At 41.3% G+C, this 27,342-nt stretch overlaps 4 protein-coding genes across 7 annotated transcripts; 3 read left to right on the top strand and 1 right to left on the bottom strand.

The window, feature by feature from the left end:
- Nucleotides 1–422: 422 nt before the first annotated feature.
- On the top strand, nt 423–7,968 carry cdc5l (CDC5 cell division cycle 5-like (S. pombe)). Its single transcript, XM_041050215.1, has 19 exons — nt 423–647; nt 1,232–1,335; nt 1,555–1,716; nt 1,892–2,019; nt 2,352–2,451; nt 2,598–2,724; nt 2,862–2,953; nt 3,195–3,339; nt 3,459–3,650; nt 4,049–4,197; nt 4,303–4,474; nt 4,767–4,931; nt 5,083–5,163; nt 5,703–5,954; nt 6,220–6,327; nt 6,440–6,529; nt 6,671–6,802; nt 6,967–7,047; nt 7,546–7,968. Exons 1-19 carry the CDS (start codon nt 603–605, stop codon nt 7,657–7,659), a joined length of 2,439 nt encoding a protein of 812 aa, XP_040906149.1. The 5' UTR covers nt 423–602; the 3' UTR covers nt 7,660–7,968.
- Nucleotides 7,969–7,982: 14 nt separating this feature from the next.
- Nucleotides 7,983–17,135, bottom strand: supt3h (SPT3 homolog, SAGA and STAGA complex component). 4 transcript variants are annotated; one of them, XM_041050218.1, is made up of 12 exons: nt 17,041–17,135; nt 13,182–13,285; nt 11,406–11,490; nt 11,162–11,248; nt 10,905–11,001; nt 10,664–10,815; nt 10,446–10,521; nt 9,746–9,858; nt 9,534–9,638; nt 9,301–9,429; nt 8,653–8,742; nt 7,983–8,188 (listed from the first exon to the last, which is right to left on the bottom strand). In XM_041050218.1, the coding sequence occupies exons 2-12, from the start codon at nt 13,271–13,273 to the stop codon at nt 8,147–8,149; spliced, it is 1,068 nt and encodes a 355-aa protein (XP_040906152.1). In that variant the 5' UTR covers nt 13,274–13,285; nt 17,041–17,135; the 3' UTR covers nt 7,983–8,146. The 4 variants fall into 4 exon arrangements, with proteins under 4 accessions (XP_040906152.1, XP_040906154.1, XP_040906150.1 ...); XM_041050220.1 differs by lacking the exon at nt 17,041–17,135 and adding an exon at nt 16,085–16,195; XM_041050216.1 differs by lacking the exon at nt 17,041–17,135 and adding an exon at nt 13,935–14,000.
- On the top strand, nt 13,107–16,285 carry runx2a (RUNX family transcription factor 2a). Its single transcript, XM_041050221.1, has 6 exons — nt 13,107–13,152; nt 14,342–14,532; nt 14,687–14,846; nt 15,173–15,277; nt 15,392–15,457; nt 15,933–16,285. The coding sequence occupies exons 1-6, from the start codon at nt 13,107–13,109 to the stop codon at nt 16,283–16,285; spliced, it is 921 nt and encodes a 306-aa protein (XP_040906155.1).
- A 2,273-nt stretch (nt 17,136–19,408) lies between the features above and the next one.
- Nucleotides 19,409–26,663, top strand: LOC121190030 (gap junction alpha-5 protein-like). Its single transcript, XM_041050574.1, has 7 exons — nt 19,409–19,730; nt 21,934–22,083; nt 22,437–22,601; nt 22,729–23,025; nt 23,321–23,386; nt 23,464–23,612; nt 24,558–26,663. Exons 2-7 carry the CDS (start codon nt 22,015–22,017, stop codon nt 25,048–25,050), a joined length of 1,239 nt encoding a protein of 412 aa, XP_040906508.1. The 5' UTR covers nt 19,409–19,730; nt 21,934–22,014; the 3' UTR covers nt 25,051–26,663.
- Nucleotides 26,664–27,342: the final 679 nt, after the last annotated feature.

Below are 27,342 nucleotides of genomic sequence, written 5' to 3'. Positions count from 1 at the left end.
GAGGCTAAAAGAAAAAATATAATGTGAACTGCGATTATTTAGTTACGGAGTGTTTGTGAGCTTGTGACAGCAGGTGGAGTCCTTGGTTGGAATAACATCCTGAAGACTTTAAGGCCTTCAAGTCACGTAACTGTCCGTCCCCGATTCCTTTTGCTCCTGTAAATGTGCAGGTGTTATGCAGACGTTTGTTCCCCATTCGAATAGTGTCCTCTGTACCGTTGCCCGCAGCAGTTACGGTTAAGGCTTAGATTGGGTTATGCTAAGGCGAGCTAACTGGGAGCTAACTGGTTGTGTTAAATTTAAAAACTACAGGTTGGAAATAGATTCTTTTAAGCTACTGTTATAGTAAAGAGGAAAAACCAATGGACGGGGACACAAATGTCGACGTAACACCTGTAGCACAATACCCACAATGCACCTCGGCAACTCAAGTTTCCGGCGCAGTGCACGTTCGCTGCTCCCTCGCTTTGCTGTGGTCGGCGTTGCTCTTTTTGAATTGTGTTTGTTTTAGTGAAACTCTTTAACGCCACTTGTCTTCGGAGCAGGTTGAAAATAAGCTATAACATTTCTGCTGGGGGAAGAGAGCGCAACGAGCCGCCAAGATGCCGCGTATTATGATAAAAGGGGGCGTCTGGCGCAACACTGAGGTACGTGTTTACATGGCTAGCTGCGTTAGCTCGATGCTAACAGTTATTGTAAACCTATGGGTCTCAGTTAGCATGAAGCTAGCTGCTAACTTAGCCAGCTTAGCAGGTTTGTTTTATTAGTGTTGCTGCCAACTCTGTCGAGAGAGTTTATTTTCTGCTTCTGTGAAGTTGTGTACACAGTATTTTATCCAGATACGGGACTGTAAATAAGTAACAAGGGCCTGTGGTTAATCATCAGTGCCCTGATTGAACCGAAGCGGCTAAATGCCCTGGGCCCCCCAGAACCCCAAGTTCACTCCGTATTGTTTAGGTTTTTAGGATTGGATTTTTTACAAATGTGTCAAAAATATGGACGTCTGAATTGCAATGTTATTTATGTTGTGACTGTATATGGACTATATATGCTTGTATATTTGTATTCAGTGACTGTTATGCAGAAACAAACAAGTTATCACTGCAACAAAATTCTTAGTTTGCTGTCCCTCTATCAAAAAGTTTGTGCGCAATGACAAAAATTAATTTTACCCATTGTCTGTGTGTGTGTGTCTGTGTCTATTTCCTTTCCAATCTGTCCATTTATCCAGGATGAGATCCTCAAGGCGGCGGTAATGAAATATGGGAAAAACCAGTGGTCTCGTATCGCCTCCCTGCTGCACCGCAAGTCTGCCAAACAGTGTAAAGCCAGATGGTGAGTCTGATACAGAGATGCGTGATGGCAATCACAATTTCACTGCAGACATTTTCTACAACCCTACATTCATTCAGTTTTCAAGGTGATAGCAGGACTTGCAGAAGTAGAAATTATCTTTAGTAATAGTCGTACACTTGGGAACAGAACCTTTCAGAGATCAGTCAGCTTACCTGATTGAAAAAGGGTGATATAACTTGGGTTCGTGTCTGTCTGCAGGTACGAGTGGTTGGACCCCAGCATTAAGAAAACAGAATGGTCCAGAGAAGAGGAGGAGAAGCTGCTTCATTTGGCAAAGCTGATGCCCACCCAGTGGAGGACCATTGCTCCCATCATAGGACGCACTGCTGCCCAGTGTCTGGAGCACTACGAATACCTGCTGTACGGTTCTGTTTGACCTGACACCACATTTATGCACTAAATGTGCTCGTCATCAGGAGTTTTACTCTTTGGTTAACATGATCTTTCATATATTACTCCAAGACAGACATGGATAACACAAATGCTGTTGATTCACAGTTTATATGTATTTGTGGGTATGTATGTGTGCGTTTAGAGACAAGGCAGCACAAAGAGACAATGAGGAGGAAGTGGGGGATGACCCCAGGAAGTTAAAACCAGGAGAGATTGACCCTAATCCTGAAACTAAACCTGCCAGACCTGACCCTGTGGATATGGATGAAGGTACAGTAACATACTTAATACTGTCATTGACAGTGATGGAGAGATGGACTCTTCCTTTTGTTTGAATGATTTTCTGATTCAAGTGACAGAATTTTCTCCCCGGTCCTTAGAAGATTTAATCTTATGTGCTCCTGCAGTGGCTTCCTTCCACTCTAGTAGTGACTATTAAAAGTTTTCATTTGTAAGAGAATAGTATGCAGAAATTGTCTGTAAGATCGTATTGGGTCAAATACTTTCTTGTTTATGTTTGTGGCTGTGGGAGACAGCAGTTAAAACACTCATGTGTCCTAATAAACGAATTGTGTTTCTTGTGTCTGTCTCACTAACTGTAGATGAACTGGAGATGCTGTCAGAGGCGAGGGCTCGTCTGGCCAACACACAGGGCAAGAAAGCCAAGAGGAAGGCCAGAGAGAAACAGCTGGAGGAAGCCAGGTCAGACTGAGTTCATACACACACTAACAGCATTGACAGGATTTTTGTTTTCCAATTTGTTCTTAAGATGCTTTATAATTTGCTTGCTGCTAACGTGCCGTAAAAGTAGTCATAATTGGTTGTCTGTAATTTTAATCCTGCTGCAGACGGTTGGCCGCTCTGCAGAAGCGCAGAGAGCTGAGAGCAGCAGGAATCGACGTTCAGAAGAAGAGAAAGAAGAAGCGAGGAGTGGACTACAACGCTGAAATCCCCTTTGAAAAGAAGCCTGCACCGGTAACCAGGACAGAGTTCAATATTATCAAATACTAGATTGTTTTTTGTTGTTCAGTTGAACAGAATCCACAGCGTCAGCTCATAGCTCGACATACTGTTGTAAGCTACAGTATTAATTGTTGACTTTTCAATTGAAGGGTTTCTATGACACCAGCATGGAGCAGTACAACGCTCTGGAGCCAAACTTCAAACGACTCAGACAGCAGCACCTGGACGGAGAACTACGCAAGTCAGTGGCATCTTTCTTTACATTTTGTTCACACACAGTTTGGATAACGTGGGAACACACACATAACGCTTATGCTAATACAGAAGTACAGTCACTTTAGAACTGTACAGCTTCATATGCATAAATATGAAGTTCAAGCTGAAACACACTTAATGAGCATGATTGATTTACGCTGTGCATCATAAGGTCACACCCAGTGAACTTACGGTCTTCATTCATAAACCGTGTTGTTTGTGTGTAGTGAGCGCGAGGAGAGGGACAGGAAGAAAGATAAACAGAAGATAAAAAAGAAGAAAGAGAGCGACCTGCCGTCTGCCATCCTCCAAACCAGCGGAGTGGCCGAGTTCACCAAAAAACGCTCCAAACTGGTTTTACCTGCACCACAGGTAACCACCATGTATACTTTTAATTTTAATGTTCAATAAGTCTCTCACACCAGTGTTTACGGTTCAGTCTTGTCCTGTTTAAATGCACTCAGTATTTTTTAATTTAACTTGTGTCATAGATCAGTGACGCTGAGTTGGAGGAAGTCGTCAAATTGGGTGTCGCCAGTGAGGTTGCTCGTCAAGCCGCCGAGGAGAGTGAAAGCGGCAACTCAGCCTCATCCACCCTCCTGTCAGAGTACAGCGTCACTAACACCATGACAACGGGACTACGTACCCCCCGCACCCCTGCTGCTCAGGACAGGATACTGCAGGTAACAGAGAGGCACATAGTAAACTCACATACTGTGAATGTGGGCACTTAATTTAAAGAGCGCAACACAGAAGATGAACACACAAGTTTTTTGATTCTCAGTTCAAAGTACTTCGAGTCAGATGAGTGAGGGATATTTCAGGATATTTTTTTTTGAGTGATGTTTTATGTGAATTTGTTTTTGACCATTATGCCAATTAACCTGTCACTGATCAGTTAGATCTTAATTTAAAAAAAGGTGTTTTGTGCAAAAAACAAAATCTTAAGTACATAATTTATATATTATGACTTTGATAACCAAATTCAGAGATTCTTACTAAAACTAATTCACCATAAACAGTATTCATACACATATTTTGACATTAATCGCTTTTACTATTCGTGTGTCTGTGTTTTCAGGAAGCCCAGAACCTGATGGCTTTGACCAACATCGACACTCCTCTGAAGGGAGGCCTCAACACTCCGCTCCACGAGAGCGACTTCAGCGGAGTGACGCCTCAGCGCCAGCAGATCCAGACACCCAACACTGTTCTCAGTACACCGTTCAGGTGAACAGTGCTGCCACCTCTGCTCTCATTTAACGCCGTACATTTAATTGACAGAGCAGCTGATTCAGCAAACGTCAACATTCATGGTTGTGTCATGTCTAACAGAACCCCTGGACCAGGTCAGGGGTCAGAGGGCATGACCCCTCAAGCCGGAGGAGGGATGACTCCACGTGGAGCTGTGACCCCAGGTTTGACTCCTGGCCGTACGCCTCTGAGAGACAAACTGAATATTAACAGTGAAGAGCAACTGACTGACCCTACGTACGCTAAACACATGGTAAGCACACACTCATTATACACGTCATACTGTAAATACACAGTTCACACTCAGCTCTGAATATATGGAGTTTAAACATCGAAGTTTTCTGATCAAATGTTTTGTTTCAGCAAAAAATAAAATATCTAAAAAGAACGCACTGTAAAATTTTTGTAGTTTGTACTTACTGTTTATTTACCATAAAACGTTCAGTTAATTATAATTAATGTAGATGTAAACATTAAATGTAAACAATAAATAAGTCACTGAAGTCACTGCAGACTTAACCATTGTCTTTCTCCTCCACACACAGCAAAGGGAAAGCCTGCAGCAGCTGAGGCAGGGCCTGATGTCACTTCCTGTTCCCAAGAACGACTTTGAGATTGTTCTTCCAGAAAACGCAGAGAAAGAGCTTGAAGAAACAGAAACAGACACTGGGTTCGTAGAGGACTCGGCCGACATAGAGGCACGCAAGCAGGTGAGCACGCAAATTCACTTACGTACGTACGCATGGAGCACATACCCAGATTTCTCTGACGAAAGGCCATATTAATGCTCTTGTTCCTGTAGTTCAAATAAAGCTTGTCAAACTAAGATTTACTGTGTGTGTGTGTGTGTGTGTGTGTCAGGCTTTGCGAGAGGCAGAAAGAGAGAAGGAGCTGAAGCTGCGACACACTGCTGTTCAGAGGGCTCTCCCCAGACCTACTGAGGTAACAAACACACTCACTTCCTGAACACCACTGACCTTTTCAAAAAATGTAGCAGGTCAGTGTATATTTCACTCTACTTGTCAGCTGCTTATAAAATCCTGGGCTTTAGAAAACTTTAAAAATTACATTGTCAGGACTGAACCAGCACCTGAACGACAGCCTTTACATTTCTGTTCAATGCAGTTTCTCTGCACTCAGCCCTGAAAAAAGGATTTAATGTCACATTTCTGATGCAGTCAGTTAAAGAGACACTGATCACCAATCACCAGTTGTGGACAGTTCATGAGAGCGATTCTACAATTTGTAGTCTAGTCGTGTACAAAATGTAGTGATAAAACTTTGGAGTGATCAAAGTTTAATAAAGGTGAACTCTGACCTGCGAATCTGCCGGAGTACACTTGAATTAGTCCACTTTTGTTGCATGATTGTGTTTGTGTTGGAATAATGTCAAGTCTTTTCCTCCAGGTGAATCATGAATATGAACACAAGAGCTTTCATTTGTCTCAGCGTGATGACATCAGTCCCATCCCTCTCTGCAGGTGAACGAGTCCGTCCTCCGTCCCGCCTCCATAGAGCCGCTCGCTGACCTCCAGTTGGCGGAGGAGCTGATCAAACAGGAGATGATCGCCATGCTGCACTACGACTGCCTGCACCACCCGTCAGCCAACGCAGCCAACCAGCTGCAGCGTGGCAAAGCCCGAGGCCCCACTTCCACGTCGAACAACGCACTGCATATAGCTTACCTGGAAACACACCCCTACAAGCCAGTCAGCACGGAGGAGATGGAGCAGGTAACACACACACAAACATGACCATCATTGTTAGTCACTTGAAAAAGTATTCAAACAATTGATTATCAGTTAATTTACTGATATACTCTCTGAATCGACTGATTGCTTCAGTACTGGTTTGGTCATGAAAACATATTTCATGTGTGAGTGAGACACTGTGACAGTGATAGATGTCTAAGGGCAGAATAACCAGTACGAAGATGTACTATGCATAAGAAGTGTTTGTTGATGATGTTGCGTACCTGTGTCACATGTCAACGAACAGGCTAAAGCACTGCTGGCAGCAGAAATGGAGGTGGTGAAGGCAGGAATGGGCCACGGTGATCTCAGCATGGAGGCCTACAGCCAGGTGTGGGAGGAATGCTATGGACAGGTATGCATCCTTCTGTCTCAGAGTGAAAAGTCAAAGGCTGAGTCTAAATGTTTAGACTTATCTGGAGTCACATGGAATCAGCCTTTCTTCATCTGTCTCTGTCTGTCTGCAGGTGTTATATCTACCTGGTCAGAACAGATACACCAGAGCTAACCTGGCATCAAAGAAAGACCGTATTGAAAGCCTGGAGAAAAAGCTAGAGGTGAGAAACTACAGAGATGCATAAAGAGTTCAATGTCCATTTGAAACAGGTGTAAATCAGGCCCCGAAACCTGTATAAAATCCTTTACAAAAGCTCTGGTCCGAACACTGAGGTCCCTCCTGTGTTTCCCTCCTCCTCCAGGTGAACCGTGGTCACATGACAGCCGAGGCCAGGAGAGCAGCTAAGCTGGAGAAGAAACTCAAAATCTTGCTTGGAGGGTTTCAGTCCAGAGCACTGGGGCTCCTGAAGCAGCACAACGAACTCTGGGAACAGGTACTGAACACTGCACTTCACTTCAGCAATTTAACACACACACACACACACAATTCCTTATTTAGTCTTCCAGGCTGTAAATTATTGTGGTTAGTGTTGCACTGTAATAATAATAATGATAATGATAATGCTAATACTGATGCTATGCTTGTGGTGTCCACCAGGTGGAGCAGGCAGCCACAGAGCTCGAGACCTTCACTCAGCTGAAGAAACAAGAAGATACTGCCATTCCCAGGAGACAAGAGGTAATATATTTAAGATACGCACACATTACTGAATGAGTGTGCAGTCAGTTATTCCCAAAATGTTACAGAGTTCTAGTGCTGAGGTTAGTTAACTTTTAATTTATAAATAATAAATTTAATTATAAATTATCAGACAACAAATATGTGACAGCTGTTGAAGAATTTCAGTTTTTCCTCTGTTTACTTTGCATTCTGCATTCTGCCAACCTATTTTACACTCAGCTGCCATTTTATTAGGTACACTTAGTTGCATTGCTGTAACTGCACTGGACATAGAGAAGGGTATCTGAAGTCTTAAATGTACCTTTATGCACCCAGCAAACTGGTAACTGACTGTACACCAAACAATAACTCCAAAAAATAAGTTTTCCATGCATCCCTACAGCAGAGGCAGCTGGTTAGAAGTATGCTGTCAATGAATGTTTGCAGTGGCGTTTATTTGAAGTGAGCAGAGACTGTTTGATAGCATCAGACACATAAAGTGTGTGTGTGTTTTAGGCTCTGCGGGAGGACGTGGAGAGGCAGATGGAGAGAGAGAGAGAACTTCAGCAGAGATATGGAGAGTTGCTGATGGAGAGGGAGTCACTGCTCAATGGTGCTCAGAAGTACTGAGCAGCACACACGCTAATCCCACATCCATACCTAACATGCCACCCACACACACACACACACACACACACACACATACTTAAATACTCACCATGGAGACACTGATATCAAGGTAACCGCAGCTCTTCAGTGCTCTGACTCCATGCTAAACCGTTCTGGCAGTTTTCAATTAGTCAATTATTGCGGAAATTCCACCGATTAGCCCCGCCTCCATGTGCTCATGTTGCTGTAATGTTGCAAACTGAGTTTTGAGCATGCTGAATAGTCCCTTGTGTTTCTTTATTAGTGACCAATAAAGTTTCTTTTCAACAATGACGACCTTGCAGTAAGTGTCTCCCTGGAGCAGATATTAAACCAGGATTTATTTTAAAAGCTAAATTGGGCCGTTTGTCAGAACACACAGGTGTACTGAAAACTCTTTATCATAGCAATGGAACAAAATAAAGTGTTACAGGTAGGTGCAGGAATGTGTGGGGTAAGGTAATAATCCTCAGCAGGCCAGGAAGGTCATCCCACTCTTCCAATAAGCATTCTGAGAGAAAGACAGAGAAGGTAGTTGCTTTAAAATGGTCTCACAGTCACATTTGCTGTTTTAAAGAAAAGGTAAGTTTGTTATAGTGATTATTGCTGTAAAAGTTCATCCACAGTCCTCATTCTATGCCAAAAATACACTGTAAAGGTGAAGTTAATGAGGCTCAGCAGTCTGAGTTAGATTAATGATCTGGGCATCTTCTAACATTAATGTATTTTTAGTACAAAATCCCCTCTTTGTTCTGGCAACAAACCAACTCAACAAGGAAACACAAAGAAGACATTTTTTAAAGACTGGGGGCAGAATGAGGACTGTTGACCTGACTGTACAATCTGCCTGGAGAGGAGGAATAATTACAGCAACCAATCACAATTTACATACATATGGCATCTGAGTGTTGTATTTAGAGACTATCCAAGTCTACACTTCAGTGTCATTGTAAGATTGTGTGTGTTTGTACATACTGTGTGTCTGTAGCTGTATCTTCTAATAGCCTCTCTGATGTGACAGGGCTGGATGGCTCCACTGGGAGGCTCCACTGTAGCCGGACAGCTCTGAAAAACACAACACTGGACTAATTAACACACAAATAACGTGCTGCATTCCTGTCATTGAGTAGATGCATAAAATAGGGAGTTTTTTCTTGCTCTGGGGTCAGACTCTGGGTCTCTGTAAAGCACTTTGAGACTATTTTTATTGTGGAAGGAGCTATATGAATAGAATTAAATTGAATTAAAATATACTTGAAGAAGAACGTGACTATACATTAGTAAACAAATATGGCGTCTGGTGGGGTTGTTCCACTGGTCCAGCCTCCTCACCTTAGAATAAAAACATTTCATATGACCTGAAATTGACGTGATTGGTAAGAAAATGTAAAATGTGCCATATTCTGGCATTACAACTATGACAGAGGCTTTTGACAGAAGTCAGTTTAGAATGATCTTAATCCTCCAGCGACACACGTTTTTACCCTGGAACAGAGCTGTAGGACTGGTCACTGTTCTAATTATGTCTAAACCTTTCTGTGATTATGTCATGTTGGTATCAATGAAATCTAAAAACAACCAGGCAAGAAGAAGACGACGACTGCAGCCAGTACACACACACACCTTTTTGCGTTTCCTCTGTCTTGCTCGGCTGTCCAGACTGCCGTTACCCTGTGGGAGGGGCTTCGACGAGTGAGAGGAGCCCGGGGTGGAGGGGGGAGTGGCCTCAGGTGAGTCTGGATCCTTCTTTACCTGATGAAGAGAAAGATGGAGGATAGGTGTTACTTAAAAACATAACTGTGGATTTTAGGTATAAGGATGAGACATGGTGCAGAAGTGTGTGTGTGTCTGTGTACCTCAGTGTGTGTGTTGTAGTGGATGTAACTAGCAGAGATCACATGGCTGATGGGATTAGTCTTGGCTGTCATTTCCTGCTTTACCAACAGAGACAAGTCCACAATCTGGAGGAGGACAGAGACAGAAAGAGAGGAGACAATTTTTGCAGATAAGATATTTACAGATAAGAGACATGACACAATATGCAAGGCATCTTGAACGAACACGTTACCTGGGCAACAGTCTCATAGGCCAGGTATGACAGGATCTCCATGGCGATGCTGTTGGGTTTGAGCTCCAAACTGCTGCAGTCCAACCAGTCCCGAAACTTTGAGGCTTTCTTAGCTGGAATCATAGAGACACACACACACACAGGCAGGTGAGCAGCACACACACAGGCAGGAAACCAGAACTGGCTCTGTGTACTTCTGGTATTAATTTTAACAAATGGATCACATGACTTTAGAGCTCCTTCTGTGGGTCTTAAAAAATTTCAAGTGGAAAAAAGAGTCATACACGTCCTGCCAAGTTTCTGTAAATGGTTTAGCACTGAAACAATAAGTCTATTAATCAGTAAGTCAGTGAACAGATAACATCAACTGTCAAATGTGAGCATGTGCTGCTTTTCTCTGCTTTCTATTAGAAACCAAAAATATTTGGGGTTTTTGACTGCTGGTCGGATAAGAAACTGTGATGGGTATTTCTTGCAATTTTCTGACATTTTATAAACCAAACAATCAGTCAATTAATCAGTAAATAATCAACAGATTAAATCAATAACTAAAATGCAACTCTAAAAAGGAACAGTCCTACACAGTCCGCCAGGGTAAGAAAGCAAAAGATGGCTACACAAACTATATGTCTCTGTTTTTGTCAGCCTCATGAAAGCAGGATTATCAGAGAGAGAGACTAAATGACTTGATTAAACTTACCGAAGCTGAGCTGTCGACTCTCGCAGAACTCTGAGTACTGAGCCTGGTCCATGGCTCGAGTCTGACGCTCTAAACGCTGAAGACACAAAGACAAAGCACATTCACAGTAAATGATTGTACAACAGTTAAGTGTTGTCTACAGTCAGTCAGTGCTACCAGTCAATCCTGGATATAAAAAACAGTTAAGAACAAAGTGATCCATGATGATGACCTCTGACCTCCATCCTCTCCTGTTTGACAGGGTCTACTTCCTGTCGCTCAGCCAGTGACAGGAGCTCTCCCGTCTGATCCATCCACACCAGAAAATCCTGGGCCAATCGCTGCCTCCGCTGATTACCCCCGGCAACGCCACCTGCAGCACCCCACCTGTCTGCAGTGATTGTCCCAATAAACAGGCTGAAAACTGTCTGTCCAGGTAAAACTCATGTTCATGTACAGCATGTGTGACAGTGTATGTACCTGTTTCTGGCTGCGTATCTTCGTCCTCTAGAGTTTTGAGTAGCTTTGATTTATAATCTCTGAACTGTAGATATTTTAACAACCTCGCCACCTTCCTCTGAGAAACACGGAGGCAGACAGAAAGAGACGAACGGAAAAAGAAGAGAGATTTTTTGTTATTCATATCAAAGCTACGACCCAAAGGGACTCCAAAGATTTTTCAATCAGTATGAATCATTTATGACATAAAGCTTTGTGTATTTAATGAGTTTTCTTACCTTGTCCTTCCTCATCAGGAACAGGATGTCCTCAGCAGAAATGACCCTCGAACCACGAAGAGCCGCGCCCTCGCAGGCCTGATGCAGCTGATACACAAACCAATCACATCAGACAAATTACAAAAGCATTAGTTACTTCAATGAAACCAGAAGGAAGAGGATAATGTGGCATTTGTTGCAAATGTATTTGTCCAATCCACAAACAAATACAAATACACTTGTCTGTGTACAAGTAATACGTTACCATAGTAATAAGCTGTGTGTGCACAATGTCCTCCACCAGAGCTGCTGTCTCGTGCAGAGGCCTGCGAGCATCTCCCAGAGCGAACCTGGAAAACACACAGACGCTAATGTTCATGTGCATCTTCTGAAACAGTGAAATTGAGCTATTTCTGCAGCCAAAATGTGAAATATGATTTTTTTTTCAGTTAAATATGTGAACATAAAGTCTATCTAACCTGATGTCTGCATCTCAAACATCTACTTTCAAACTTAAAAATGAAACAAAATTAAAGTTTTAAACTTATCTGTCATTTTAACGTCACATCTCAAGTAAGAAAACTCATGAGACAAAACATTTAACGAATAAAAACAGAGCTCACACGTGTAACCACGTATGTCCATGTCTGTCCCCCCCTTCTCTCTCTTAGTCACACACACACACACACACACACACACAGAGGTTGACGGGCCATGCACACTTTGACCACAGTTTGGTCAAACCTCAATTTGCATCCAGAGAAGCCACTTCCATGATGGCAGACTGAGGTAAACCCACATCCTGAAGCTCTTTCCTTCTCTCATTCCTCCTCTTTCCCTCCACCTATTCTCTGTCTGTCACACACAAACACCTGACAGCCCCCCTTGTTGTTGCTGTGCTCCCCCCTTATTGGGAGCAGCTGATTGGCTGTCTGCAGCTGTCAGTCACACAGGTGAGATTGGCTTTGGTTTGGGGTTGTGGGCAGGTTGGCATCAGGCTCTCAGATAGAGTGTTGGTTTTAGGTTTTGGGGTTTAGTTCGGTTTCAGCCTCTCTGACCACCAACAACACCTCTCTGCAGCCCATACACAACACAACACAAGGTGAGTACCCCAAAACACACACACACTGATGGGAGGTCACTGCATTTACACGGCTTCTTTAGAAAAATTATCCAACTTGTGACAGAAAAACAATTCCATGCACTTACATAGATATTTCATAAAGATTTTCTGTGACGTTAATATTTCCATTTCAATAGCTGAAATCGTTCTGTTTTCTTTGTCCTTTTCCTGCTGTTTTCATTCATTTCTAATCAGTTTTTTCTTTCGATAAATATGTGCCAACTGATCTCAGGAAATGGACCATTATTTCTTTGTTAAACTATAATATTTTTAGCGTTTCCTCTACTACAAAGGATGGGTAGATTATTATTTTCATTATTGATTCATTCATTGCTGATTATTTTCTGAACGGATCATTATTTGTTCAGACAGTAATGAAAAACAATCACTGTTTCCTACGTCCTAGAATCCGCTACTAAGGCATCTTTAGGAAAGTCAATAAGAATTTTTTTTTGCACAGTTGTTCTTGTTCTATCAATTAGTCTTGGATTTTCAGAGTCACTGTAATGTTCTGAAACTGAAAGTTAAGTGAAAATGCCATAAATGTGCCCTGATCATTATTTGAGGATGATGTTACTGTAATATTTTTCTGTTTCACTGAAAATTATGTTTCACATTCCACCAACAACCATTCGTACTTCAGCTTATATTTTGACAAGTAAACAGGCTTTTACTATTATTTTTATTGTATTACAGAATGCATCAAAGTGAAGGGCTGTGGACTGTTTTAAGACATCTGTGCTTCACTTTTACGTCCTGGAGGCAGTTTGGTTTTTGCAAAGTATCATTAGCCAAAACACTTCCCTCATTATTGTGGTTCTGTCATTTGTTAAACAGGTCTCTATGGCTTCAAACAGTCTGTTCAGCAGCAGCCCAATGGTGTACTGGGGTGAGTTTCCTACTGTGTGTGTGTCTCACATCATGCTCTGTAGTTCTGGGATGAAGCTGGTCCTGGAAACTGGACGGTCTTTCGAACTGGATGCTGTGGAGCCAGCCATGGGACTGCTCATAACCACTCCCACCTGATGACATGAACCAAACAAAGAAACAGAGCTGCATTAAAGTAGGAATCAAGATTAACTGATGAGAAGTTTTACCTCATCATCACACCCCGTTTATATTCTGTTTTCAAACAGCATGTGCTGAATAATGTAAAAATCAAGCTTTGATCTCTGGAGACACTGATAATAAAAATCCAATCAAATCAAAGTATTAAGATGTTAACTCCAAACAATAACTCATACCTCTGCACACTGATGGTGAGAGGTCAGTGTCAACAAAACACACTCTGAGCTCCTAATGTTTACTCTGTTTTTACACTTTGGCATCATTTAAGCAAAACACAAAACCAATCAGAGCCTGAAATAACAACATAGCAGAACAGGTCTGAGGCAAATCGACACACCGTGCAAAACACACGCGTGCACACGCGCGCGCGCGCGCACACACACACACACACACACACACACACTCAGGGGCAGGTGGTGTGACCGCAGTAACTTCCCCTCCGGCAGTAAAATGTGAATGATAATACAGCTCCCACCTATTCAAACACTGCGGTGAACAAAACACAAAAGAAAAACACGGGCAGGAGGAGGTGAAGGAGGAGGGGGAGGAAGAGGAGGAGGTGAACCAAAGACATGGAGAAAGAGTTAAAGTCAAAACTCTCACCACAATCTTTCAGAAATACGCTGCAGCTGCTGCTACGACTTTTTTGTTTTGTTCGCGCGATGTGATGACGTACTTGAATCTCGGTTGTGCGGATATGTGGTACTTGTAGTTTTATATCATTTCTGGTCAAAAAAGCCTCCAAACCATTGTTAATGAAATGCTCCACGTTTCATTTTGGTGAAAAATGTCGAGTAAAAGATGAATCTCTTTAATACATTTGGTTAGCGGTTGTTTTGCAGCCAGATCCGTGTTAGATTAACGACATTTTAACTAGCCTGACATCACTGTTAAAGACCATAATCCAAATACCAGTAACCATCCTGGTTTCAGTTTGAAATTCAAATTGAAATACTTATAAAATAAGAGAGAAATGTTGAAAAGTCTTTCCAATGTTTTTTCCCTGTCAGATCCTGTGGTTAAGCGTCCGCCGTCACCATCGCCCACCAACCTCCAGCTGGAGGAGCAGGAGCTGCGATCCCTCCACCAGCGCAGCACAGCGCTCCCCAGAGGCCTCGTACAGACTGACAGCCCAAACTTCCTCTGCAGCAGCCTGCCGCAGCACTGGAGGTGTAACAAGACCCTGCCGAGAGCCTTCACTGTAATCAATCTATCAATCAATCAAAAAATCAGTTCAACTATCTAAGGTTTATACTGTGAGGTGTCATCAAGTATAAAATGTGGGACATCTGCCCTGAGTTTAGCCTTCCAGGCTTTCTACAAATCTCTGACCCTAACGTTTCTCCATCCTTCAGGTGGTTGCCCTGGGCAACGACGTACCTGATGGCGTGGTTGTCACAGTGATGGCTGGCAACGACGACAACAGCAGCGCTGAGCTGCGCAACGCCACATCAACCATGAAGCAAGGGTTTGCCCAGTTCAGCGACCTGCGCTTCATAGGCCGCAGCGGCAGAGGTAGATGGACAGATCCTGTACTGATACTGTAGTTCAGCACGTGTGGTGGGTTTTGCCTTGAGACTCAGACAATAATCTTGAGGTTAGAAGTATAAAGTAAAAGAAGACAGGAATAATTGTCATTTGGCTATCAAAAATGGACTATGTTTAATTATAAAGAACAAAATTACACATTAGTTTGGTAGTGAGGGAACGAGGATTTAAGGTGACAGAGCTACAGCGGGTTGTAGAGATTTAAAATGAGATGAAACTGACTTTTTTTAAAACCAACTCTTAAACTTAAACCTTAACCTATAATTTTACTGTACATGTGTTTTGTTTTTCAGGCAAAAGTTTCACCCTCTCTATCAACGTGCTGACTTCACCCCCTCAGATCGCCACCTTACACAGAGCCATTAAAGTTACTGTGGATGGACCGCGGCTGCCTAGACGTTAGTAAATACCAGAGATGATGATGTGATGGTTTTGTTTTTTTGTTTTCAAACTTTCAGTCAGATAAATTTTCTTCTTCTCTCTCTCTCTCTCTCTCTCTCTCTCTCTCTCAGGACAGAGGCAGAGGGAGGTGAAGTCAGGACTGTTCAGGCCTTCAAGCAGCAGCACTGCCTCATCAGGTATGAGAGAAGACAATCTTGCCTTATAATCTTTACATTATCGACAGTAACTGTTAGGATTAATGACCTAGTTACTTCCGCAGTACTGTTTACAGTAGTGTAGATAGTTTGAGTAATAATAATGGATTGTATTCATACATAAAATCTTAATTTACAAGGCAAAATATTTCCATCAGTGTAGTGAAGTTGCATAAACTGGAAAAACTAGAAGTACTTTCAAATACAGAGGGAAAATGGAAAATGTTGAGAGTCGACAAAAGGAAAAACTTAGCGACATTAAACTGAAATAGAAAAAAACTATCATTTGTTCTTTGTCAAAAAAAAAGAGAAAAAAATCCAAACTCATGGTCCACTTACTAACTTACAAGCAACAGATGACAACTGAGCAAATAAGATGATGAGATGTGGTTGAAAGCTCTGGATGTACACTGGTGTTTGTGTGATCAGGCTGTAAATTATTTGTTTCTGTCTTCAGACTGTAGATCCTTCTCCTCCTCTCTTTGGGCCAATGAGCCATCCTTCTTGGGCCATGTGACCTCTCTGACCTCCTCCTTCACTCCAAGTCCCAGAATGCACCACCTACCTGCCCTCCCTTACTCCACCCAACCTCCTCCATACAGTTCCTACCTGTCCTCTCCTCCTGCTCCACCTCCTCCCCCTCCGCTGAGCCACAATGGTCCCTTCCAGCCTGGCAGCTTCTACTATGGATCCAACCCACCGCTCCAGACCACAGGGGAGGACAGAAACGTCGTCACAGCTCTGACCAATTACATTGAAGGGGCGTGTCTTTCTTTAAGAGGTGAGGAGCCGGTCTGGAGACCTTACTGATGATTAGATGTGTTGTGGTATACATCATCTTAAAATATGTTAATAATTTAGTGAGTTTTGGGAAGTTTTACATTTTTTTCATCCTCCCATCCACATTAAAATAGAATCTTTAAACTTTGTCGTTCATTAGTAACTGTAACTTCTCTGTTTGCAGTGTTTAGGCTGTTTTCATTTAATGAAAATATTTATTGTTTTTCATTATTATTATTTTAAAATTCTGTATATAAATTCTGTTAAACAATAAATTAATAATCAAACGAAATTAATTTAAAAGTTTCCTGTTTAGTCTATTGGGATTTGACAGTTCATTTGTTATAACATAAAGTGTTTATCAAAGCTATATCAGCTTCAACATCACAACCAGAACACACAGAAAATGGTATCGTGTAAAATGAAAAGCAGCTAAAAAAAATCATTTACAATGGCTTAGTTTTTAAATATGTCTTTAAAATAATAAGTTAGACGAGCTGAACTACCAATAAACTGTTAACATTAAATGTACAGGAATATGCCAGACAATTGTTAAATGTCCTCTGCAGGATATGATCAATGAAAAATCCATACAAATATAGAAAGCAAATTAAAATGTGTAGAGATAATAACAGTTCACAGAAATATAATGTGATGAAGAAGCTATAAAATCATTCTCTGTATGTACGAGCTTTAATCAGCTTGAGAATAATAACAACAGCTGCAGGAATTTCTGATCAGGTTGGTAAATCAGTAAAACTAAAGCAGTGAGATGTTCCTCTTACCTGGAGTTTGAGAGTCTGCTGCTGATTGGTTGGTACAGGTGCAGTGGGCAGGGCCTTAGGCAAAGTTCTCCAGGTGGAGCAGGTTCACTTACAAGGTGCTGCAGGTGGTGGAAATTACATACATTTACTCAAGTAACATATTTTGTTTTACCTCACTACATTAATATAACAGCTGGAGTTAGTGTTTACTGTTCAGATTATGATTTTTACATTAAAACACATTTGATAAGATTATAGCAAATATAACTGAAAAGACTGAACCCATACTTTTCAATCTTTTCTGTTTGTGACCTTACAGGAAAACCAGAAGAAGCACAAATAGGAAACTCAATTAATTATCTACACCATATTAAATGTAAATGATACATAACTCCTGTGTTTTAGATCCTCAAATATCACAGGTCTGAATTTTAAGTGAAACAAATGTTGTAAAATCTGCATGTTCAACTGACTAAGTGTATGACAAATAACAAGAAAATTAAAGTCGACACATTTGGTGGATCAAATGTTTCCAGATTCACCTCAGGATGGCACACAGCTTCACACAAGGTCCCATTGTGATGGTTTTAAGTTTGGCACAAACTCTAATCATCTGAAGCTGTTAGGAACAAGATAAAGCTTTGTTTATAATCCCTGTAGTGTCATGCAGACGTTGTGAGAAATTGCTGCTTAAAAGTTCAGCTTTGATGAAAAGGTCATGTGCTTCAAAATGAAGGCTTTCACCAAAATGAAAAAAACATTATCACTCCGAAAATCTGTAGCTGTCCAATGTTTTATTGTCCCCGTTTAACCACGAGGACGCTCATTATGGTCACATCAGTTAAATGTGTCAGAGTATCAGTACGAGGCACGCTTGCTAAATTTCATAAATGGCATCAATTCACTGTTAAACCACTTGCAGCAGTGTTAATTCAGTGTTAGAGACACTCATTCACAACTGTCACAAACAATTTTCAGAAGCAAACTTTAAACTTTCTTGTAGCTGGTGGAAACTACAGAGGCTCTGTTCCTGCAATTCTGCTCACCACCATGTTTTTAAGCGTCACATGATGTAACCACCATTTCAGATGAATTGAGAGAAGCTCTGCTCATCGCTACAACACAAACACACACACACACACACACACACACACACACACACACACACACCGATCATGGCCTGGAGGAAACCAATGTGCATTTGACACTATCACAAGGTCTCTAGAAAAAGGACACAGCCTCTACACATTTTCCATGCTGAATAAAGAAGCCTGGAGCATAATGCTGTCAAAACACTTAACCTACTGTCATCCTACAGTCATGAACAGTTGTCACTTTCCTGTTCAGTAAGAGTCTGTTGCAAGTTTTATGACTTGAGTAATTTTTTTAATTGTGTTATACACTATTACTGAGGCAATATGTTCTCATTACTTTTATACTATACTATGGACAAGGACACTATCCCTCACTGGCTTCTCACCCCCAAACACCAACAACTGTGTTTATTGTAACAGTCGGACACGCTTGTTGTCTGGGAGTAGGTCTGTTTTTATGTGCACACATATTTCTGTTTTTTAACCAGAATATTAAAACACAATAAAAAAGTCTTTCTGATTAGCTGAGGTGATATTGAGGGTATATCAATAAGGAGGAGATGTTAAAAGACAGAAACAGGCTTCAGTTAAATTTAAATGGATTAAAATGTGATGTGGCTGGAGCTGGCAGTGAAAACGCAGCTTCACACACACAAAGACAAACCAGTCTCCTAAAAGCTACTGTGTGTGAATATTGGCGTCTTAAAATTAGCAAATGTGTTGCCGAGTTTGATTTATTCATAATAAAGAATTGCCATTTTGCCATAATTTACCAAGAGTTAAATCCACATTTTAGAGAATATTCACATTAAACACTAATTAAAGAAAAAAAAGCTGATTCATAATTTTGTTCTCAGAATTGTTTGCTTAAAATGTTGGCAGAAATTGGATGGAAACAATGGGCTATTCTCTGGCTCACAGTGGGCTCGAGACGCTCGGTGACCATGGAAGGCGTAAACAGTTGTTTGTGGATTTGTATTTAAAGTCACTGAATAGAGAGCGACAGAGACAAAGTTGAGACGTATAGGGAAGAATAGAGTGACATGGAGGAATGCAGCCATTGTGTCCTAATACAATATCTGACTTCCTTTAGATGCCAGACACCACAAACACAACACATGCACATACATGAGAGCTGAATAGCAGGCAGCAAGGCACCAGGCCCATTTCCTCTGGAGATGTAGACGATGAACAGGGGGAGGGGGAGAGGTAGAGGGAGAGGGGGAGAGAGAGGGAGGGAGGCTGGTACAAACTACAGTCTCACAGATTTTTCATTCCAGACGTTTGGACACAAACTGTGCTCACATCTGTCTTCTGCTTCTGGACCGACTGTCTCGCTGTCAGCTCAGCTGATTCTGCTCAGAAACACAAACCACACAAACAGGCGGCTAGAGGAAGATGGTGATTCAGCTCTGACAACTAACTAGAAGACATCTGCAAACACCTCACACACAAGCATCTGCTGCCGCTGGCTGTTGAGGATCAGTGGAAGGGCAAGAGGTGCCTTGCTTCCCAGTACTTCAACAGTAGCTGCTGAGGAAGACGAGAGGAGCCACTTCACCAACAAGGCCATAACCCGGCTGCTCCAAGGTCTTCAAGTCCTGCATCCTGAAACAGGTAAAGTCTATGTGTCCATCTTCAGGTGGAGTCTGCTGACTACAACTTGGTCCTCAGACTTTTATGCTTTAATTTTAAGCTTAAGTCACTAAATATTTATTTTAATATCACTAATTACAAGCATCTTCATTTATTTTAGCTTTCTCCCGCTCAATGTTTCCTCATTAATTTTATCACTGTCACAGTGAAAACTTCTCTAAAACAGCATTTTTCAGACCTCTGTGGGCTCTGAAGTCTCCACTGAAACTCATGTTTGTGAAATTTCCCCAGTGCATCAGTTCTCAGTGGAAGACAGTGTTGGGCCAAGAAATAAAGCTTTTACCCCTCACAGTTATTTTTACCCCAAAAATGCAGAAACAAACAAAGAAGTTAGAAAAACCACTGAAGGTTAATCAGCCCATTTTTCTGTAGCTGTGGTCAGAAAGAAGCTGCAGTCATTGTAAATGAAGCGCACCTCCAGTTTCTGATATTTCACATGATCTAAAATGTTTATCAAAGACTCAGTCCTGGCAAAGTGAGGTCAACATCAAACTTGAGATTATTTTTTAAAATGCATCATTCAGTCTCCATTTGTTGGTTTTGTTTCTATATTAACTCCCTGGTTTTAATCTTGCATTTTTATCATGCTGACCTATTAATGCTGTCAGATGCAAAATATGAATAGTGCAAGATATAAATAAAGTTTATTGTCAGATTAAAAACATCCTCAGGTCTGAGCGATGTCAAATTTCATCATTTATTATTTTAAACCAGCAGAGGAAAGAGAGAGAGAGAGCCTGGCCTGTATGTATGTGTGTGTGTTTTATCAAGACAGGATGCAGAACAATGCTGAGTACTGGAAAATGGTGGCACACACACACACACACACCCTGATACATACACAGGCTTGCATGCAAAGGTCAAGCGAAAGTCTATACAAGGAAGTAATATTGTTATTAATGATGCTGGGAGCACTTGTGAAAGACTTAAATACACAAACAAACACACACACACACACACACACACACACACAGAAACACACATGCGGTTTGTTCAAAGCCTTTGGATTTCACAAAAACAGGAAGGGAGGGGCCTTTAGGGGACCTTTAATAAAAAGGGGACAATCAAAAAAAAAAAATCTGGGATCTGACTTTAAACCCCTAAGCTCTCTAAAAAACGTGGTTTTATTTTCCTCCAGGCAGATTTTCAGCTCATGTTCTCTCTGTTTCATCTGAAATTAGGCCAGTTTGTACAGATCAGCCTCTGAAACAGACTCTGAAAACTGAACATTACGGTTAAACATTTTAAGTGGGTCCCCAAAATATCCCCTCCCACTTCATTCACTGGAGTTGTTTGTTTAAACACCTGCTGTGTGAAGAACTAACTAACTGAGATGTAGACTTCTAATCCTGTTTGTAATTTGTATGTATGTATGTATGTGTGTGTGTGTGTGTGTGTGTGTGTGTGTGTGTGTGTGTGTGTGTGTGTGTGTGTGTGTGTGTGTGTGTGTGTGTGTGTGTGTGTGTGTGTGTGTGTGTGTGTGTGTGTGTGTGTGTGTGTGTGGTAGGTAGCAGTGTTTACAGTAAATGTCCAGTTTTTCCTTCCCCAGAGACAGACAGAGCGGGAGTGTGGGAACTGGGAGGGAAGCTAAACTAAGACATGGGCACAGACATTTTTATTAATGGGCCCAGGGCCGGGGTGGAGAGAGGGTCACAGGGTCAAGATAATAGACGAACACACACACACTCACACACACACTCACGCTCACACTCACACTCACACACAAAGCAGTCAGTAACAATCAGTACAAACCGTGTTCTTCACCTCATGTCCTAACAACAATCCATCCTATAAGTTGAAAGTGTTTCCTATGAACACTCTTAAATTTCTCCTCATGTTTGCAGAGGCAGCACCTCAGGGAGTTTTCAGCCTGCTCCCTTGAGTGGAAGTGAGTGGAAGAAGCTCTGCTTAATTTGGCTGCTGCTCGAGGCAGACATTACTCTTCAGCTCATATTAAACCTAAAATGTGAGGGTTCCTATGAGTTTCATTCGTCTCTTACTTTTGTATTAAACCTGCTGTGTATAAATAAGCAGAAGAACCTGAAAATAAACCATCAGGAAAGAGTCCATCAGAACAGATAAATAAATATAAGGCCAGAGGAGGCAGGGGAGGACAGTTACGACAGAAACTCCCTGACCAGTTGCTGTGCTCTCTGTTCCTCAGGTGAATCTTGTACTCGAAGAGCGGCTGCTGAGAGATAATCTGTTGGCGTTTTGAAGAATCTGTGCTGAGCTATAATCGGTCATGGCAGACTGGAGCCTACTGGGAAACTTCCTGGAGGAAGTACAGGAGCATTCTACCTCTGTTGGCAAGGTAACACCCAGTCAGTATAAATAAAACATTTCTATATTTCCAAATAGTCCTGTTTATTTTGGGTATACAAGCTGCTGGCTACTTCTAACAAACATATAAAGTTTATATTTGTGCAGAGCATTTGTATACATATTAAAAATAAACTAAAATAACAACCAAAAACAACCGTACGGGTCTTTAGAAAATTACCTTATGTTGACTGGAAAACACAAACAGTGGAGGTGTTCTGTCTTTTCTTAAAGAAAGGCTGTTTAAGCTGTTCATCCAAGCAAAATGTGATTAACTTGCTTGTACACAGATTAAATGATCTGATCTGAGGGTTTGATACAGGTTTTGTGGTTTTTGCTCCACAGGTGTGGCTGACCATCCTGTTCATCTTCCGCATCCTGGTACTCGGGACGGCTGCTGAGTCGTCTTGGGGAGATGAACAGGAAGATTTTAACTGCGACACCGAACAGCCAGGCTGCGAGAACGTCTGTTATGACCGAGCGTTCCCTATAGCACATATACGATATTGGGTAACAAACTATACAGCTTGATATCGTGTGAAACCTAATAATCAGTGATGTCAATCAAAATTTTGGGGTTATTCCTTTAATTTTGTGTGTCACTGACCTGTAATCACCTTTAATGATCTCCTACCAGGTGCTCCAGATCGTGTTTGTGTCCACTCCCAGCCTGATCTACATGGGCCACGCCATGCACACTGTTCGCAGAGAGGAGAAGAGGAGGAGCAGAGAGGTGGAGGGGGGAGAGGAAGGTGGGAGAGAGGAGGATCCAGGAGGAGGTGAAGGAGGAGGACGAGGAGAGAAAGAGGGGAGGGAGGGAGATAAGGATGAAGGAAAGGACAAAAGAGAAGGTCCATCAGCAGGTCGAGTTCGTCTGCGGGGAGCACTGCTACAGACGTACATCCTGAGTATACTGATACGAAGCATCATGGAGGTAAATGCTACTGTTCCTACCACTAATATGTGGGGCTTTTAGGTAACTGTTTTGGTTAGGAGTTAAAAGAAAAGGTGGCCTTTTCTTTTAAATTTAAAAAAAATCTTTTAAATTTGAACTGTATGTGAATCCTGTTTATTTTAACTTGAAGTCTAGAATTCTCTAGAATTTTATCATAATGCACAAGTACAAGAAAGGCAGTGAAAATAAAACCAACAGTAAATGTGTATTTCTACACCTCATAGATAACTTACAGTACATGAGAGCAGCTGACTGTGACTGTCCCTCCATACAGGTGGTGTTTCTGTGTCTCCAGTACTTCTTGTATGGAATCTTCCTCCATCCTCTGTACGTCTGCAAGGTAAAAACAGAAATCTAAACCATTTTTATGCTTTAAAAAATATTGAAGCCTACAGTCATTCTCTCTCTGTCTCTCAGGCCTGGCCATGTCCACATCCAGTGAACTGTTACGTCTCCAGGCCAACAGAGAAGAATGTCTTCATCGTGTTCATGCTGGCTGTGTCGGCTGTCTCTCTGGTCCTCAGTGTGCTCGAACTGCATCACCTGGCGTGGAGACACTGCTGCAGGTAGGAACTCTGTGTGTTCCTGGACACATCTGTAGGACAAATCTGAGTTTGAGAGACCATAATGGAGACTTTGCATCTATTGAAACCTTTAATCAAACTACATTTACCCAGCATTGTTGGTTATATGGTTTGTGGTCGTTTTGATTCTCTTTGTGGTCATTTTGCATTGTTTAACTGAGCTCTTTGACTAATTAACAGAAATATAACGAGTCACTTCATGCAGAGGTCAGGAGGCCTGGCTGGTGATCACATTCAGCAAACCATTTAAAATGCCACAAAGCCACATGTTTGTTAATTTCTCTGAGGACTGGAGAAATCACAACACAAACACCAGTAACAAAAACAGTGGCACAGTGGGCTGTTATACTTCAAACCAATAAAACATGAAGAACTTGTTTGTACCAACTGTTTCTGGAGGCAGCCATTTTTTTAAACTCACTGCCAATTAAATAGCTGTTTCAGGACTTCCAATGGTCTTGTTATCATCATTTTGTTGACCAGATTTTCTCAGACTTGTTTTGTGACAAGATAGAGATCTGACAACAAAAGATTAAACATTCTTAGATAAATTTCCTACTTTCAAGGCGGCTATTAGTTTCAGTTAATGCTTTAAGAAAATAAAAAGATAAACGACCCATGATACATGACCTTCCCACTTATTTATTGGTCAGAGTTACTTCATCATTGTCATGTTTGTTGCCTGGTAGTTAGAGGACTCTTTGAAATGCAAAACTCAAAATACTACTGATGACAAATTTTTTTAAAACAAAACACGACTAAATTCAGAAAATGCTTTTACTTTGTCCATATTTAATATTGTATTTAAGGTAATTAAACACCTTTAAAAAGGATGAAACCAACACTTACATACATTATTTTTTCTCATTTAAATCCTAATGGTGAAATAATATCTGTCAACTAACTGGCTCAAACTCTTTGTTGCAGGCGGTTCTTTATCACGGGGAGAGCCGTCATTCCTGCTAATGCCTCGCTGGCCCGGCAGCTCTCTTTGTCTCCTCCACGGCCGTCAACCCCACCTCCAGACTTCACCCAGTGTATGATTGGCTCATCACACTTCCTGCCCCTGCCTTTCCCAACCCACCGCCTGGCCAACCAACAAAACTCAGAGAACATGGCCACTGAGAAGAACAAAATAGCCGCCGCAGCAGAGGAGGTAAGCCTCCTTCAAATGAGCTGCTACTCGCCAGAGTGGCAGAAGGCTAGTAAAAACCAGATCCAAGATGGTGGATACCTGAGGACCAACCCTGACTACTACAGCCCTGGGAGCAGGGACATCAGCTGCCCTCAGACCCAAAATGGTGGACCAGATGGGCTGCTGCTTTGCACGAATGGAGGGCTGTGTCAGAAGGACAAACGAAGATTCAGCAAAACAAGCGGAACAAGCAGCCGAACAAGAGCAGATGACCTATCTGTTTAGAAGGAAAACAGAAACAGATAAACTAACAGATATATTTGACCCTTTTACCCCTGCTAACATGCACATAAAACACATAAAACACATAAAACACAGAGGAATCAGAGCCTACACATTTACCATGAACACTTATTCTGTCTTTTGTCTCTGCTTTCCTGTTTTTGTCTGCAAATCTTGCAAGAACTCCGCCTGTTGCATGTTCTTGTACCAAAACCATTTCACACAACCCCACACACAGGATTTTATCTGCTGACTGTGTGCACCAACTGATGCAGACTGAAAAAGACCTGGTCCAACTTGGTCTGATCAGTCGTCACGCCCCAAATCATGAGACCCCAACTTCATAAGCCAAAAGTGGAGTGCTTGAATATTAAACTGAACCACTGAACTTGCACTGACAATAATCAGAGCTGTTCAGATTTCAGTTTAAGTGTGTAAGTGTGCTTTTAAAAGAAGAAATACAGAACTGTACATGCAGAGTCAATGCACATTCATCTGGAGAATCAAGTTCAACATCATTTAACAGCCGACGATGTGGAAAAAATAAAATGACTCCTGCTGTGATCTCACACTCCAGTTTGCAGTGTTAAATGCTGGAAGTTTCCAGGCTCTACAGAAATCTGTCATCTCGCTGTAACTGTCAGCTGACAGTCCACGAGGCCTGAGACAGAGCTGCTCTAATCACAGTGAACTCAACATTTAGGTGCTATGGTTTCCAACAAACCTGCACTGTTTGTGCTCTGAAAAGATTACTCTCACAGTTTGCACGTTTTTGCAGAAACACTGTGATGTTCACATTCTGAAGCTGACTGTTGGTGACAGCTGATGATATATGTTAAAAGAGTTTATCCAGAGTCATTACTGTTCCATAGTTCACAAGCTGGCGTTTTTAATCAAACTGTTATCTAGTGGCCATTCTGTTAGATCTGACTGATTTACAGCTCTTGAATCTACTCAGGAAATTAACCACTGAGCCTTACAGCCACGACACCGGAGGAACTGGGAGCTTTCTGATCCCTCAAGCAACCAAAGTTTTACCTGTGGAATTAGCCCAATGTGCTGATTTACTCTGTGAAATGGGGTGGACACTGACTTCTTTAACATTGTCCAGTGAAATAACAGGAACGTAAACAATGTAATTTTGTTACTTTGATGAGTTTTGTCATCTTTTTTACTCTATATCCAAGAGTCCAACGTGTTTGTTTTGTTGTTTTTGTTTTTTTGTTTGTTTGTTTTTTAACTACCGAAGTGCCTGTTTTAGCCCCACTGAATCAGAGGATATGAATATGAAGCAAATGCTGATTGAACCTTCACACTAGCATATTTTTTAAACATTTCTTCTTTGAACATAATATATGTTCAGATTTGTTTTGTTTATGCTATTTGTTTGATTGTGATGCTGTGACACCCTAGTCTGTGTGCTTCTACTGCACTGTGATTTCTCATTTCAGTCAGGAACACATCTGGACAATGGGATACAGTCTTTACAGTCTACATGTCAAAATACACTTTTCTAAATATTATAAGGTGATTACTGCTGTAAAAGATAACTTAAAATTGGTAGATATTCCCTACATTATGGTTTTCTATTTATTATTTCACTTGAATAATGTGAATGTTGTATATGTTTAAAAAGCTTTGCAGATAAAACCTGATAAAAAGTCTCTTCTGTCTTCAGAGTATATATGCAGCCCCCCTTTTTTTTAGCCTACATTTGTTTACATTCGATCATTCCAATTGAATATATTATTCATGTAATATTCCTACAAATTAATGCTGATCAGAGATGCTCAAACACTGCTGAACCATCAAGAGAGAACTTCAACGATGGACAGAAAGACATCAAGTTAGACAGTTTAAGAAATGGGCACTCTGGGATAAAAATAATTGTAATAATAATCTGCCCTGTTTCCCATGGCATATGTCCAGTTTGGAACATGGGCTGATGGGAGAATTCCCAGTAAGGTCATCTGAAGACACCAGGAATGTTTGGGAACTGCAGCACTGAAGGTTTTTCAGTTTCTTTCCCATCAAATCATTCCACGTTTAAAAAACAAAAGAAGAAAATTAAATGAATTGTTAAAATTGAAATAACAAAAAAATTAAAAAAAAATGTTTTGACTTTTTTTGGCCGATTTTGACGCCTTACTATACTATGACGTTTTTTATGACATTTTGAGGTAAAAAAAAATTTTGACTTTTTTTTCCCGATTTTGACGCCTTACTATACTATGACGTTTTTTATGACATTTTGAGGTCGAAAAAAATTTTGACTTTTTTTGTCCGAAAAAAACG

This window comes from Toxotes jaculatrix, chromosome 11, assembly GCF_017976425.1.
Source record: "Toxotes jaculatrix isolate fToxJac2 chromosome 11, fToxJac2.pri, whole genome shotgun sequence".
In the NCBI taxonomy this organism is placed as follows: domain Eukaryota; kingdom Metazoa; phylum Chordata; class Actinopteri; family Toxotidae; genus Toxotes; species Toxotes jaculatrix.
The sequence above is the reverse complement of the archived record's forward strand: the minus strand, read 5'-3'. Positions and strand labels throughout refer to the sequence as shown.